This window comes from Nematolebias whitei, chromosome 15 (genome assembly GCF_014905685.2).
Source record: "Nematolebias whitei isolate Nwh7 chromosome 15, NemWhi1, whole genome shotgun sequence".
Lineage (NCBI taxonomy): Eukaryota > Metazoa > Chordata > Actinopteri > Cyprinodontiformes > Rivulidae > Nematolebias > Nematolebias whitei.
In genome coordinates this window covers 38,602,854-38,616,137 of record NC_056512.1, presented here as the reverse complement: position 1 = coordinate 38,616,137, position 13,284 = coordinate 38,602,854, and the positions used below count along the sequence as shown (strand labels likewise).

The window sequence follows — 13,284 nt, the reverse complement described above, 5'->3', positions numbered from 1 at the left end:
AGCTGAAAGCTAAAATGAGCTACCAATGTTCATGCTCACTACTCCAGGTACAAATCCAAAAATGTTCAGGTCATCTAGACGTTTTTTGTTGTTTTTTTTCCAGGAAAGATCGTCCTTCATCCAAAGGACTTCTTCAGTCCAAGTAGCCACAACAAACTGGAGTCCCACAAGTACCACACTCCCACAGGGGGAAAAAATTGTTTGTTTGTTTGTTTTCCAGAAATCAGACACCATCTTATCACCAGCAAAATGTTTTGTTTTTCCACTATGGGAGTATGCTGTTTGTGGGACTCCAATTTGTTTGTGGCCCCTCAGACTGAATAAGTCCTTTGGATGAAGGATGAAACATCTCAAAAGAAACCATCTAGATGACCTGACTGAACATTGTTGAATTTTACCTGATTTTTGAGCATGACTTTGGTGTTTTGAACCATTTTTAGCGTGACTGCCTCAGAGGAGTTGACAGGGGAGAAGGCGGGCACCAGAAACCATCTTATTACCAACAAACTGGGTTTTTCCACTATGGGAGTGTGGTACTTGTGGGACTCCAGTTTGTTTGTGGCTCCTCGGACTGAAGAAGTCCTTTGGATGAAGGATGATACATCTCCGAAAAAAAAAATGAAACCGTCCAGATAACCTGACTGAACATTGCTAAAATAAGCTCAATTGTATCTAAAAGCTAAAGCCAGTAAAACAGTAGCTAAAACCTAAAATTAGCATTAAAATAGCTCAAATCTAACAGTGCAGCAGTAAAAACTAACTTTTGCGAAACAGTAACTAAAACCTAAAATTTGCTAAAACAAAACCTTTGGAGGTAATGTAATTATATCTAAGAAATATATATTTTTATTTAGATAAAACAAAAAGTCATATTATGTCGTTTTGTTTTGTTTTGACACAAGGAGCTTAATGTTTTGTTCTAACAGCTGAAAGCGCTAAAAAAAGATGATAAAGTTGCTAGGTGCAAAAAAAAAAAAAAAAGCGGAAGAAAACATGAAAATTAAGTTTAATATAATTTTCTGTCTCATCTATTCACCGAGAAGTTTATAAACATGATACATGTTAGCGCGTGATTTGTAAAGCCGGGATTTCCGATGTTCCATGAAAGCAGCAGCGTGGGATTAATGTGGAGCCTTCTGATTGGCTCTCAGACCGGAAGTCAGGAAGCAGCCGTTTTTTTTACCGGAGATATGAAACAGTTTGTCTCTCTAGTCTGAACTAAACCCGGCGGGAAGGTTTTTATGGGAAATAAAGCGGCTCGGTTCGTTGTTCTTGTTCTGGTTTCCGGCCTGAGAGCTGAGGACGGAGGAGGATGGTGAGTTTACGGACCTTGGTTGAACACAGACTCCTGGGATGGACAGGTTCTGATGCTCTGTCTGTTCAGGTCTCTGCCGTCAGAGCTCAGGCTGGAGGATGAAGGCTTCTGTAACATCGATGTTCTGGACGGGTCCAGTCTGTCTCACCAGGAGTTCATTGACAGGTCAGCGATCATCAACGAACTGATCAGACCCAACAGACGGTGTAAAATATGATCAATTATTTAGTTTATAGTTTGAGAAATTTTCATCTGTGCTGCAATAATCAAAACATCAGTCGTCAGTAGAAACTTTGTTCAAACACAATAAAAACAATATAATTAAACTATCACAATTATCTAAATGTTAGCTGAAAGATTAGTAGCTAAAAGTTGCATAACACTAACTAAAAGCTGGAAGTAGCAAAAAGCTACTTAAAATATGAAAGTTTCAAATGGCTAGCTAAAGGTATCAAACTCCATAAAAGCTAAAACAGAAAAAGTCTAGCTAAAAGCTAGAAGTAACAAAACGGTATCCTGATGCATGCTCAATAATCCAGGTAGAAAAATCTAAAAAAAAAAAAAAAAATTAAAAAGTGAAGTCAGGTTCTCTGGACGGGTTCAAAAAACAAAACAATAAAAATGTATAAACGTTTCGTCTTTCATCCGAAAGACTTCTTCAGTCCGAGGAGCTGTGTTCAGCTCAGTCTTATAAATAGCACCTTCTCATGGTGGATCAACCAGTTTGTTGTTGACCTCCAGAACTAGCTGTTCACATGATCGAGGACCATCAGCCTAACAATGGGTTGTTGGTGACCTGATGGTTGCTTGTTATTCACAGGGGGCTGAGTGATATTGGCAATCACAGCATTGTAAGAGCGGGACAGTTGAACACGGAGGCTCCGCCCCTGTTTAATGATGGACGGTTTCTTTTCACAAAGATGGCCTCCTTTACTCCTCTCTCAAACCATCATTCCTCTCTGTCCAGGATGTGAACATCTTCATCCCTGAACAAGTGACCGCTGACCTGGAGATGAGTGTAGACCGCAGAGTCCTGGTCTGATGATGTTGCTCTTCTGTGCTGGTCCATCCTTTTGGCCAGTGGCTGTTTAGTTTCCCCGATGTAACCAACCAGTTTGCTGGTGATAAGATGGTTTCTGGGGGCTGTCCTCTCCCCTGTCGACTCCTCTCAAGCTGCTACAGCCAAAGTGGTTCAAAACATCAAGTTTCATGCTTTTGGACTGGTTGGACCACTGTAGGAGTGTACTGCTTAGTGAGGAAAACAGTTTGTTTGTGATTCCTCAGACTGATGAAGCCCTTCGGATGGAAGGGAAAAGTCTCTCAACAACAACAACAAAAGAAACTGTCCAGATGACCTGGCTGAACATTGTTGGATGTTTTACCTGGATTATCGAGCATGAACTTTGATGTAAATAATAAATCTTCTTCTTACACCAAAGTTAGTCATGGAGTTCCTCAGGGTTCAGTGCTTGGACCAATACTCTTTATCTTTTATATGCTTCCTTTAAGTAAAGTTATTAAACAGCATGGGATAAATTTTCATTGTTATGCTGATGATACACAGTTATATTTGTCCATGAAACCTAATGAATCCAATCAGCTACTTAGACTACAAGCAAAAGAAGCAAAAGGCTAGTTAAATGTGAAAGTGTAAACAAGGCTAGCTGAAAGTAGCAACATTTTCTAAAAGCTAACATACCAGAATGTTAGCTAAATGCTTAACTTAGCATAAGAAGCCAAAAGCGGAGCCTGTAGCTAAAGCAGGATTCAAAGAGAACAAAGTTTTTCAAGAAACCCCAGAGATCTCAAATGTTTTTAAGGGAAAAATCTTTGTAAAAAATGTTTAATAGAAGTTACAACAACCGAAAGGCGCAGTGCCATCTCCTAAATGAGTGGAACGTTTTGGTACATAAACAGCTAAAGTGTGCAGTTAGCTGGGCTGCTAAATGAAAGGAAGGACAGTAAAACGTAAAAATCCAGGTTGAGCTCAGAGTCCCACAAACATCAGCAGAGGCCGAGACTCTGAGGTGAAGGAGTTCATTTTTCTGTGAAAACTGAGGACGAGAGGTCCGACGGCTGCGTTCTGTCAGGAGTTCTGCTGGTTTGTCAGCCGAACAGAATAAGCTGTAGGTTTTGTTGTCTGCAGGTACGCATACAGCCGACCGGTCATCCTCAGAGGTCTCACCGACAACACGGTACGTTTTTAAAACCCGGAGCCGTCTGGCTGATGGTGTTTGCTTTAAACCTCCTGAACTTTGAGTCAACGGTAAACGTGCCACGATAGGCGGGTGATCATGTATCTGACCCGACAGCTCGGGACAAAAGTGTGTAAACCCGTCCTCTGGTTCTGTCTGTGTAGAGGTTCAGGTTTCTGTGCTCCAAGTCGAGCTTGTTGGAGGACTACGGCTCCCAGACGGTGAGGCTCAGCACGGCCAACACGTTCTCGTACAGGAAAGGTAAGAACCGGTGGAACCCTGCCCCGGGAGCGTCGGGTGTCTCCGGTGCTCCTCTCACCCTCTGATCTCGCCCGACCCAGTGGACGTTCCCTTCCGGACGTTCGTGGACGAGCTGCTGAGGCCTCAGGCTGCGGACGCGCTCGGCAGCGGTGAGTCTGCTGCCGTCGGACCCGTCTTTACTCGAACAGAACAGCCTCTGAGAACATGTTCTCCTGCAGAGACTCTGTATTTCTTCGGGGACAACAACCTGACGGAGTGGCAGAAGCTGTTCCAACAGTATGAACCTCCTCCGTTCGTCCTGCCGAACACCAGCGGGGCCTACAGCTTCGGCATCGCAGGTCAGACTCACAAACACACAGCCTGAACGTTTACCGGCTTATCTGCGGGTAATCATGTCTTTACCTGCGTCGGCGTGTGGACGAAGTTGAACACAACTTTCTGTCTAAACTGAAGGTGTTGAGGCTGGCGGGTGATATGCATTCCTCAGAGGAACTCTCGAAGTTTAGATTTATTGTTTTTATACGTTTGGACTTGTATCATACTGTGAGGCCTCCTCGGTCTTCTTCAGGTCCGGGAACAGGAGTTCCTTTCCACTGGCACGGCCCCGGATACTCCGAGGTCATCTATGGGAGGAAGGTAAAGACCCAGACAAGATATGTTTGTTTGTTTGTTTGTTTGTTTGTTTGTTTTCCTGTCAGCTCAGCATCACACATGAAGCAGAGCCAACAGGTGAATTCAGGTGTCGCCAGGAACTGAATCAGCTCTGAGGAGCTGTTTGAGCCCGGGAACCTGGAGGTCAGAGGTGTCCAGTCCTGGTCATCGAGGGCCACTGTCCCGCATCTTTCAGCTCTTCCCCGTATCCACAAGTTCTGCAGAAGCCCAGTTGTGTCTCATTCGTTCAAATCTGGTGTGTCAGAACAGAGAAATGTGTAAATTATGCAGGAGGGTGTTCCTCAGGGGTCAGTACTGGGCTCCACTAGTTCAAAGGGTTCGAGTTTTTACATAAAAGGAGTTTGACCCTTTTAGCTGGACAAAGACTTAAGTTTGGAGGCGAGGAGACACGCCTGGTTTCTGACAGCCTCCTTCTGATGGTCTGAGCCAGAAAAGATCCAAACATACATGACTCCGCCCCCTTCAGAACCAAACAGGATGTAAACCCGAGAATCCTCCTGAGCACAGATTGGATTCAGTGAAAACTTCAAGTCTAAGATGAAGTTAAGTTTTTCTGCAGCTTCACGCTCTGATTTTAAAGTATAAGCTTCCAGTTTTTAATGTTTAACATTTAAAGAATAAACATTTAGAGCCTTAATTAGATAAAGATGTCTAAAGTTTAAACGCTGCCTTTTTATGTTCTTTATTTCTCTGTCGGACCTGAAACGATGTGATGATTCTCCGTCAGCAGGACAGGCAAATCCTGAGGGTTTTTATTAAAAAATACAAATAAATAAAATCCAAGCAGCTTCTTTCATTCAAACAAAAATAAGTCCAGTTAACTTTTTAAAATAAATGTTTACAATTCCCCTGAAAAACAGAAAAACATGTTTTAAATACCAGGAACGTCACTAGATAAGATTTATTATAATTCTTCTGATCCGTTTCTGATTTGATGAGTTCAGTCAGCTTGCTTCGGCTGCTGCAGCTGGATTTTACCCACAAACTGTATTTATGATAAACTGGACACCGAACAGAACCTGGAAGTTGAAGCTGAAACTTAAAGCGCCCCCGGTGGTTGCCCATAGTATCAGTTTGAGTTCATGTTCATTGAAACGTTTTGCTAATTAAATAATATAAAAAACTCCAGCAAATGTTTTTTAAAATAATTTATTTCTGTTTCTGCTCATTTTTATTGTAAATATTTATTTGATGCTTAACTGACCGTGTGTGAGTCGAGTAGGCGGAGCTTACATCCCAAGTGACTCTGGTTCCTAAAGTCCAACATGGCAGCTTCCGTCATATCACGGTTTTGCTTTAACCCAGCAGAATTGGCCGTAGACGTGTCGTACCCCTACCATTATACAAGCGGGGTGCCCCGCCCTGTTAACAGAACCGAGCGCCCCGCCTACCGAACCCCCGAAACACTGTGCATTGTTGTTTGCAGTTTTTCGTTGAATAAATTCCCTCTCAGTCGTTCTTCCTTCTTCTCGGCGCAGCGATGGTTCCTCTACCCGCCTGATCAGGAGCCTCACTTCCACCCGAACCGGACCACCCTGTCCTGGGTGACAGAAACGTACCCGAACCTGCCGCAAGACGAGGCTCCGCTGGAGTGCACGATCCGACCCGGAGAGGTGAGCCGAGTCGAGTGGCAGCTTGACGACGTTTTTAATCACAGCTCCTGTTTTTTTATCTTTCGCCTCTTTAGTGTTCTGATTAATTCAGCAGCTGTTGACCTGTTTTAGCTGTGCTTACATCAGCCGATGGCTGCTGGGACTTTTTTGTACAAAGATTTTGCTTTCACCTCGCATTTGACTACTTTTGGTCTTTAGCTGCCATTTTGCTGTCTTTTAGCTTTTAGATAGTCTTTTGCTACCGTTAGCTTCTAGCTACCTTCATACTACTTTTAGCGTTTAAATACCTTTTTTGTTACTTTTAAATTTTAGTTTTTTTTTTTATTTATTTTGCTATGTTTAGCTTTTAGCTAATCCTAGTTTTATCTAGCTTTGTGCTCATTTAAGCTTTTTGCCCTTTTGTGAGTTTAGCTATTGTTCTGCCACTTTGTGATTTTTAGTCAGCCTTTTGCTAGTTTAGCTTCTAGCTATCATTCTGCTACTTTTCACTAGCCTTTATTACCGGTAATTTAGTTTTAGTTAGCTTTTCACTCTCAGCTACTTTTCTGCTACGTTTAGCTTTTGGCTAGCTTTTACACGTTTTAGCTTCGAGGTAATGTTTAACAACTTGAGCTTTTAGCTAACCTTTTGCTACTTGTGTCCTTGTTTCTTTAAGGACTCAGTTTCAGCTCCTGCAGGATTTTCAGAAGAAGTAATTTAGTGTTTTTCGTGTTTCAGGGTAAATTCACGGCCCAGCAGCCGTTTTCATCATGTCTTCTGCTTGTTTGTTGTTTTTCCATCAGGTTTTGTATTTTCCTGACCGCTGGTGGCACGCCACCCTCAACCTGGACTTCAGCGTCTTCATCTCCACCTTCCTGGGCTGAGCTGCCGCTTTCCTGCAAACCTGAGAGTTTCTGTCGTGTTCACACTGACAGGAAGGAGGAACTAGTTTCAAACCCAGTCCAGCTCCAGGATCGAGGACCAGCCCGGTTTTATTTTTTTAATGCGCAGTTTGTTTCCGTCATTCCAGGATCTTTAAGCTGATTTCAGGACATAATCCAGGCCCGGATTAACAGATAAATATTATTAACAGAACCAAAAGTCTCAGCAGAGACGGAACCAAAACAGCGTTTTAGATTTAAATCATGGTTAAAGGTAGAACGTTTACAGCACTGTAAAGCTTTTATTTTTTATACTTTTAGGTTCTTCAAACGTTCAGATTTTATTTAAAGCTTCGACTTTAAATAAATTAAAGTTTTTGCTTTTAAAAATCTAAACTGATGGTAGTTTATGACCAAAGGTCAGATTTTATATTTTATTTAGATTAAACCTCTTTAAGATTTTTAAAATCTTTTTATTGCACTTGTATCCCCACAAATTAAAAGTTAAAATAATTCACCTTAAAGTGTCTGAAGCAACAAACTGAGTAAATAGTTAATTATAAAATAAGTTTAATGTAAAAAGTTAATAATGGAAGATTCCACACCTTTATTTTGAAAGTGCTCACTGTGTTTAATTTGACAATAAAGCGTAAAAACTGAAAACATTAAAATCAAATTGGAAAACGTGTGTGTGCTTTACTTCATTTGTAAAAATAAATAAACGTGTTTTTTTCGGTAAATTTCCTAGAAAACAACAATTCTGGTGTCAGTTTTTAGAATTTGTCCTAAGACAGAAAACATAAAAATATTCAGTTTAATGGATTTTTAAAGTTTAATATTTACCAGATTTGTTTACATTTATAAAAATAAAATAAACAGGAAGTTTATTAGACCGTCTCCAGAGATGTGGACTCGCGTCCGTTTGTCCTTCTGGACCGATCACCGCGGTCAAGTGAGCCGACGTTAGCTCTTAAAGATTAGCTTCTCGCATACATGATGCTTTACGGTAATTTGTCATTCATTCAACCTTTTAATGATACAGGTTGGTCCCACTGAGATAAAGCAGTAGGAGTGGCCTTGAAGGTGAAAACCATTAAATTAATGGAACATGAGAGGCATAACTCAAAAATGTATCTATGACATACCTATTACTGTCACAAGCATATACTGTATTCAAAATAAATCTTTGATCATTTTAATGTGGACTTGGGAGATAGATTCCAAGTGCATCAAAATGCTTATCCAGATTATGCATTTGTCTCATTTTCAGGAATTTATTTCTCTCGAATCTTAAAAGGTGACAAGAAAATCTCCTTGGATTTTGTTAAAGGTTTACCTCTACTATAACCGCAATAAATATTTTATAATTTTACTGTACATTTTTGGAGTAATACCAAGTCATAGTACCTCATACTGTGTTCGGTGCCCAGAGACGATTTCTGTTGTGACTTGGTGCTACAGAAATAAACTGAATTGAATTGAATACAGTATTTGTGTTTGTCATTTCCAAACTGAAATCCAGAGATGATTCGTATGCTCTTTGTGGACTTCACGTCTGCCTTCAACACCACGGTCCCCCAGACCCTGATGGACAAACTACTCACACTAGGACTAAGTCCCTCCATTTGCAACCGGGTACTAGACTTCTTAACAAACAGACCTCAGTCAGAGGATCCACAACTTCTCCACCATAACCCTCAGTACTGGCTCCCCTCAGGGCTGTGTACTGAGCCCTCTCCTGTTCACTCTGCTCACATATGATTGTGCAGCTACCCATCCAGGTTGTCATATTGTAAAGTTTGCAGATGATACAGTGGTGGTGGGATGCATCACAAACAATGATGAGTCCAGCTACAGGCAAGAGGTGAAACACCTGGAGAGCTGGTGCAAAGAGAATAACCTTCACATCAATGTGAAGAAGATGAAGGAGATGATCGTGGACTCCAGAAGGAACAAACACGCATACTCTGCCCCAAACATAGGAAGATCTGCGGTGGAAGTGGTCTCCAGCTACAAGTACTTGGGTGTGCACCTGAATGACATCCTCAGTTGGGGCAACAACACCACCAGCCTGATTAAGAAAGCTCATCAGAGACTCTACTTCCTCAGGCGACTGAGGCGAGCTGGTCTTGAAGCTCAGTCCTCACCTTCTACAGGTGTGCAGTGGAGAGCATCCTGTGCTCCAGCATCAACGTGTGGCATGGAGGCTGCACAGCTGCAGAGAGTAAAGCTTTGTAGAGAGTGGTGAAAGCTGCACAGAAGTCTGTTGGAATCAGTCTCCCCACCATCACAGACATCTCCACCTCCAGATGCAGGAAGAGGACCACCTGCATCATGAAGGACCCCACTCACCCAGCACACACACTTTTTGCCCCACTCCCCTCAGGAAGGAGGTTGAGGAGCATTAAGTGTAGAACCACTAGACTGAGGAACAGCTTGTTACGCTGTTAAGACTCATGAATCTCTAACCAGGACAATCACTGTGAAAATCACATGTTGCTGCTGATCTGCTTCATGTTGCTGTTGATCTGCTTCATGATGCTGCTGATCTGTTTCATGTTGATGTGTTCATTCATGCTCATCTGCTCACTCAGACTCATGTTCGTGCTGCTGTTCGACGTATTGTTTTTATGCTATTAGTGCTTTGCATATTATTTAGTTTATGTTTTTCTTAGTTCATACTGTATCTTAGATCTTATTTCTGTTTTGCTTTTACATTATATTGTTGGATGTAACTGGGACTTTGTGTACATAATTTTGTTCCACCACATGTACCACATGAGATGTGAATGACAGTAAAGAATATCTGAATCTGATTCTCACCGAAAAACACTCAAATCAGCCGAACATCCGGTTCTACAGCCAATCTGACATTTTTACTCAAAAACAAAAATTCAGGTGACTGACACGAACACTGTCAGAAAATAAAAATATTAAATCAATCTGGCAGATAGTGGATGGAAACGATTAAAAACCGTCTGTAAAATTATTAAACTTAAAATGATGAAACGATAAAAGTCTGAGATAAAACTCAGTGTTTAACTGTGCGTTACTTCCTGTGAGAGAAACAAAATGTTTTAAAACTTTATTTATTTATAACTTTTCTTATATTAAGAGACACTTTATTTATTCATATAATTTAATAATTTAACTTTTTTAATGAGCTTAGTTTTGATTATAACCAAAGAAGAGAAATGAAACGACACATTTCAGAATAAAAGCTTCCTGTTCTTTCTGTTGGATGTAGAACCAGAGAACCCATCCCTCTGGGTCAGAACTTCTGCCTCCTGGAAGGTGAAAGGTGAGGCTCACCTGCAGCCAGGTCACAACCACACAGGTTCTGGACGAGAGCGGAGGTCTGGGACTGTCAGGACCAGCAGGACTCCACTAACAAAGACCCTCATGGTGGGGTTCTTGTCCAGTCCAAACCCAGCAGGACCATGAAGGAGACGCTCTGAAGCAGAGACATGGGGGACGTCTCAGGTTGACGCTTTAATGGAGAGAAGATCCCGTGAGCCTCAGGAGGGTTCTGTCCGAACCCAACACGATGGTGACCTTTAAAACCACCAGCACCCGTCAGGCAGAAGACACCAGCTGGGCGTGTTGCGTATGCAGTCCGGCTCAGCCAGGTGAACTCACAACTTCTGCACCCCGCCTCAGAACCCAGACACCGTCCAGAACTTGGCCCAAACCTTCTGATCCACTCCTCACCTCTAGTTTCCTTCCAGTCAGACTTTCACTTCTCCAAACGTTTCACTCGTTGTCCGTTCCTTTTCCTGATTATTTTAAGATACATGTTTTAAACTCAGGCAGGAGTTTGATGTTTTTACAGTTTCTCCTAAAATAAATCAAAACTTCTGAGAAGCAGCAGCCAAAGTCCAAACCTTCAACATTTTACATGCAGTTACTGTCACCACCGCTAGAGGGCGCGCCTCCATCCAGAGTCATGAAGCTGAACAGGGAGTGGTGGAAAAATCAGCTGAAGCTACTTTTAAATACTTTATTGCAAACCTCCAACGAAATAAATGTTCTGATTTGTGTTGAGTTTAAAAGATCTCAAGGTTAATCTCAAGGTTAAAAAGCAAATCGGTCTCCCCGTCACGTCACATCGACCATATTTGGAGACTCCAGTTAACTTTGTTAAGACGAGCTGGTTTCAAATCCTCTGCGCCTGTTCTGTTTTGAGGGGATCAATAATTTTTAGCTGATGTTGGTGTTTGTTGTTTCTTTTTGTTTTCTGTGTTTCAGGGATTTTTCAGTTTCCTCTGTGTCATCAGCCACTTTCTCCTCAGACTCCTTCAGCTGATTTTAACTACTTTTTTTTAGCTTTTAGCTATTGTCCTGGTGTCTTTAGCTTCTGTTCTGTTGATTTTAGTTTCTGTTCTGATGGTTTTAGCTTATAGCTACTGTCCTGTTAAATTTAGTTACTGTTCTGCTGAGATTCTGGTCTGGATCTTTGATGGAACCAGACCAACAGACAACTCTGCTTTAAAGACCTGAAGAACATGTGTGTGTGTGTGCGCGCCTCTGTGTGTGTGTGTGTGTGCGCGCGCCCCTGTGTGTGTGTGTGCGCGCCCCTGTGTGTGTGTGTGCCTGCCTCTCTGTGTGCGTGTGTGTGATGACACACTACCTGACCTCTCCGGTTTCAGAGAAGTGGATCAAGGCAGACCGAGGACCACAGATGTCCCAGTGAGGGACAGACGGGCTGGAGGACAGATGGTCCGCCTGCAGAGACGCAGATGTTTACTGAAGTTGTTTTGGAGTAAACAACAGACGCAGGTAAGACTCACCTGAGCTCACCTGTCCGGTGGGAGCTGACCCCAGGCCGGCTGGTTTTAGTTGTGGCGTCTGCTTTTCAACTCGTCCGTCTGATGTTTCTGCCTGTTTGTGTGTCTGTGTGACCAAAACCTGCTCAGGTTAGAAGTTCACCTGATCTCTGGGTGGTAGTAGCTGAGGGTCACTCCCACACTCTGAGCTCCAGCAGATTCCATGTCAGACTGGGTACAGGTCCCATGATCTGGTCAGGATCTTCGTCCTCAGATGATCTTTTCCCACCTGCACTGTGTCCACCTGACACAGCTGCAGCCGCTTCCCTCATCAGTTCCCGCCCACTTTGGTGTTTGTTTGTTTGCCACAGTCCGGTCATTTGTGATTTGATCTGAAACATCTGCACTCCTGGATTCATCCTCCTAAAACCGTGAGTTTAAAGCTCAGGTGTGTCAGGTGACATGCATTGCTCTTCAAGAATCAAGGCTTTTATTTTACTGTGTTTTCATGAAGGTCAGGATCTCCACGAGTTTCAGTCGCTGAGCTTTTCGTGTCTGACCCTAACGTGACCTGTAGCTTCGAGGATCGTCAGACTGTCTGTTGGAACCAAGAACCGGTCCAGATGAAAACTGGACCTGGATCCTCAGCTGCAGTTTGTTCGTCCACAACAGTAAATTTCTGGACCCGGTTCAACTTGTCCTCTTAACGAGACGAACGAGTTAAACCACTGAAGGTGTCAGACAGGTGGAGACAATGTCCAAGTAAGACAGGAGACACAGTCAGGTGGACAGAGGACAGTCAGGTAGACAGAGGACAGTCACATGGACAGAGGACAGTCAGATGGACAGTATGACAGAGGACAGTGTGATGGACAGAGGACAATAAGATGGACAGAGGACATTCAGGTGAACCGAGGACATTAAGATGGACATTGGACCGTGAGATGGACAGAGGACAGAGTTCAAAGTGACTGTCAGGCTTGTTCCTCCTGCAGGTTCTGGGTCAGGTTCTGTGAAGTTCTCTGGTTCTGTGTTTCTGTAGCGTCCTTGCATCACGTTACCCATCACTAAATCTGACTCGGACTTTTAATAGTTTTGAAGAGCGGCCCGGTCTTCCAGCTTCTGTTGGGTTTCACTGGGCCCGGTTCTGTCTCAGGTTAGAGCTTCGGACAGCAGACACAGTATTTTTAGGACGAGCTGGTCTGGGATCAGATCTTCCTGATCCGGTTTAAATTAGCTCAGGCTGGCTGTGGCCAAGCTAACCGCTAACTGGACCGGGCCCCGCTGGAAGGTTCTGCCACAGGAAACGTTGGTCGGATTAACACTGCTGCTCGCACTTAGGGTCAGTAGGTGGATATGAGACCAGCTGGCAGGTTCTGACCCGGTCAAGGCTAATGCAGAAGGATCAAAACACAGGTCTGGTTTCTGGACCTAACTGTGCTGCAGATGTTAGCAGAGGCCTCCAGCAGAACCTGTACGGTACCGGACTGCTCTGACCCGGTGAACCAAAGCCCAACAGAACCGGTCCCTGACTGGAACTTTGTCTTTTATTTGTAAATGAGGCTGCAGGTCTTTTATTTTGAAAATGAGGCTGCAGGTCTT

General features: G+C 43.1%; 1 protein-coding gene across 1 annotated transcript; it reads left to right on the top strand.

Annotated features, from left to right (window-relative positions):
• The first annotated feature begins 1,143 nt into the window (after positions 1-1,143).
• On the top strand, positions 1,144-7,243 carry jmjd8 (jumonji domain containing 8). The gene is made up of 9 exons (XM_037689196.1): positions 1,144-1,315; positions 1,385-1,480; positions 3,462-3,510; positions 3,675-3,771; positions 3,852-3,920; positions 3,990-4,109; positions 4,340-4,407; positions 5,922-6,056; positions 6,839-7,243. Exons 1-9 carry the CDS (start codon positions 1,242-1,244, stop codon positions 6,917-6,919), a joined length of 789 nt encoding a protein of 262 aa, XP_037545124.1. The 5' UTR covers positions 1,144-1,241; the 3' UTR covers positions 6,920-7,243.
• Positions 7,244-13,284: the final 6,041 nt, after the last annotated feature.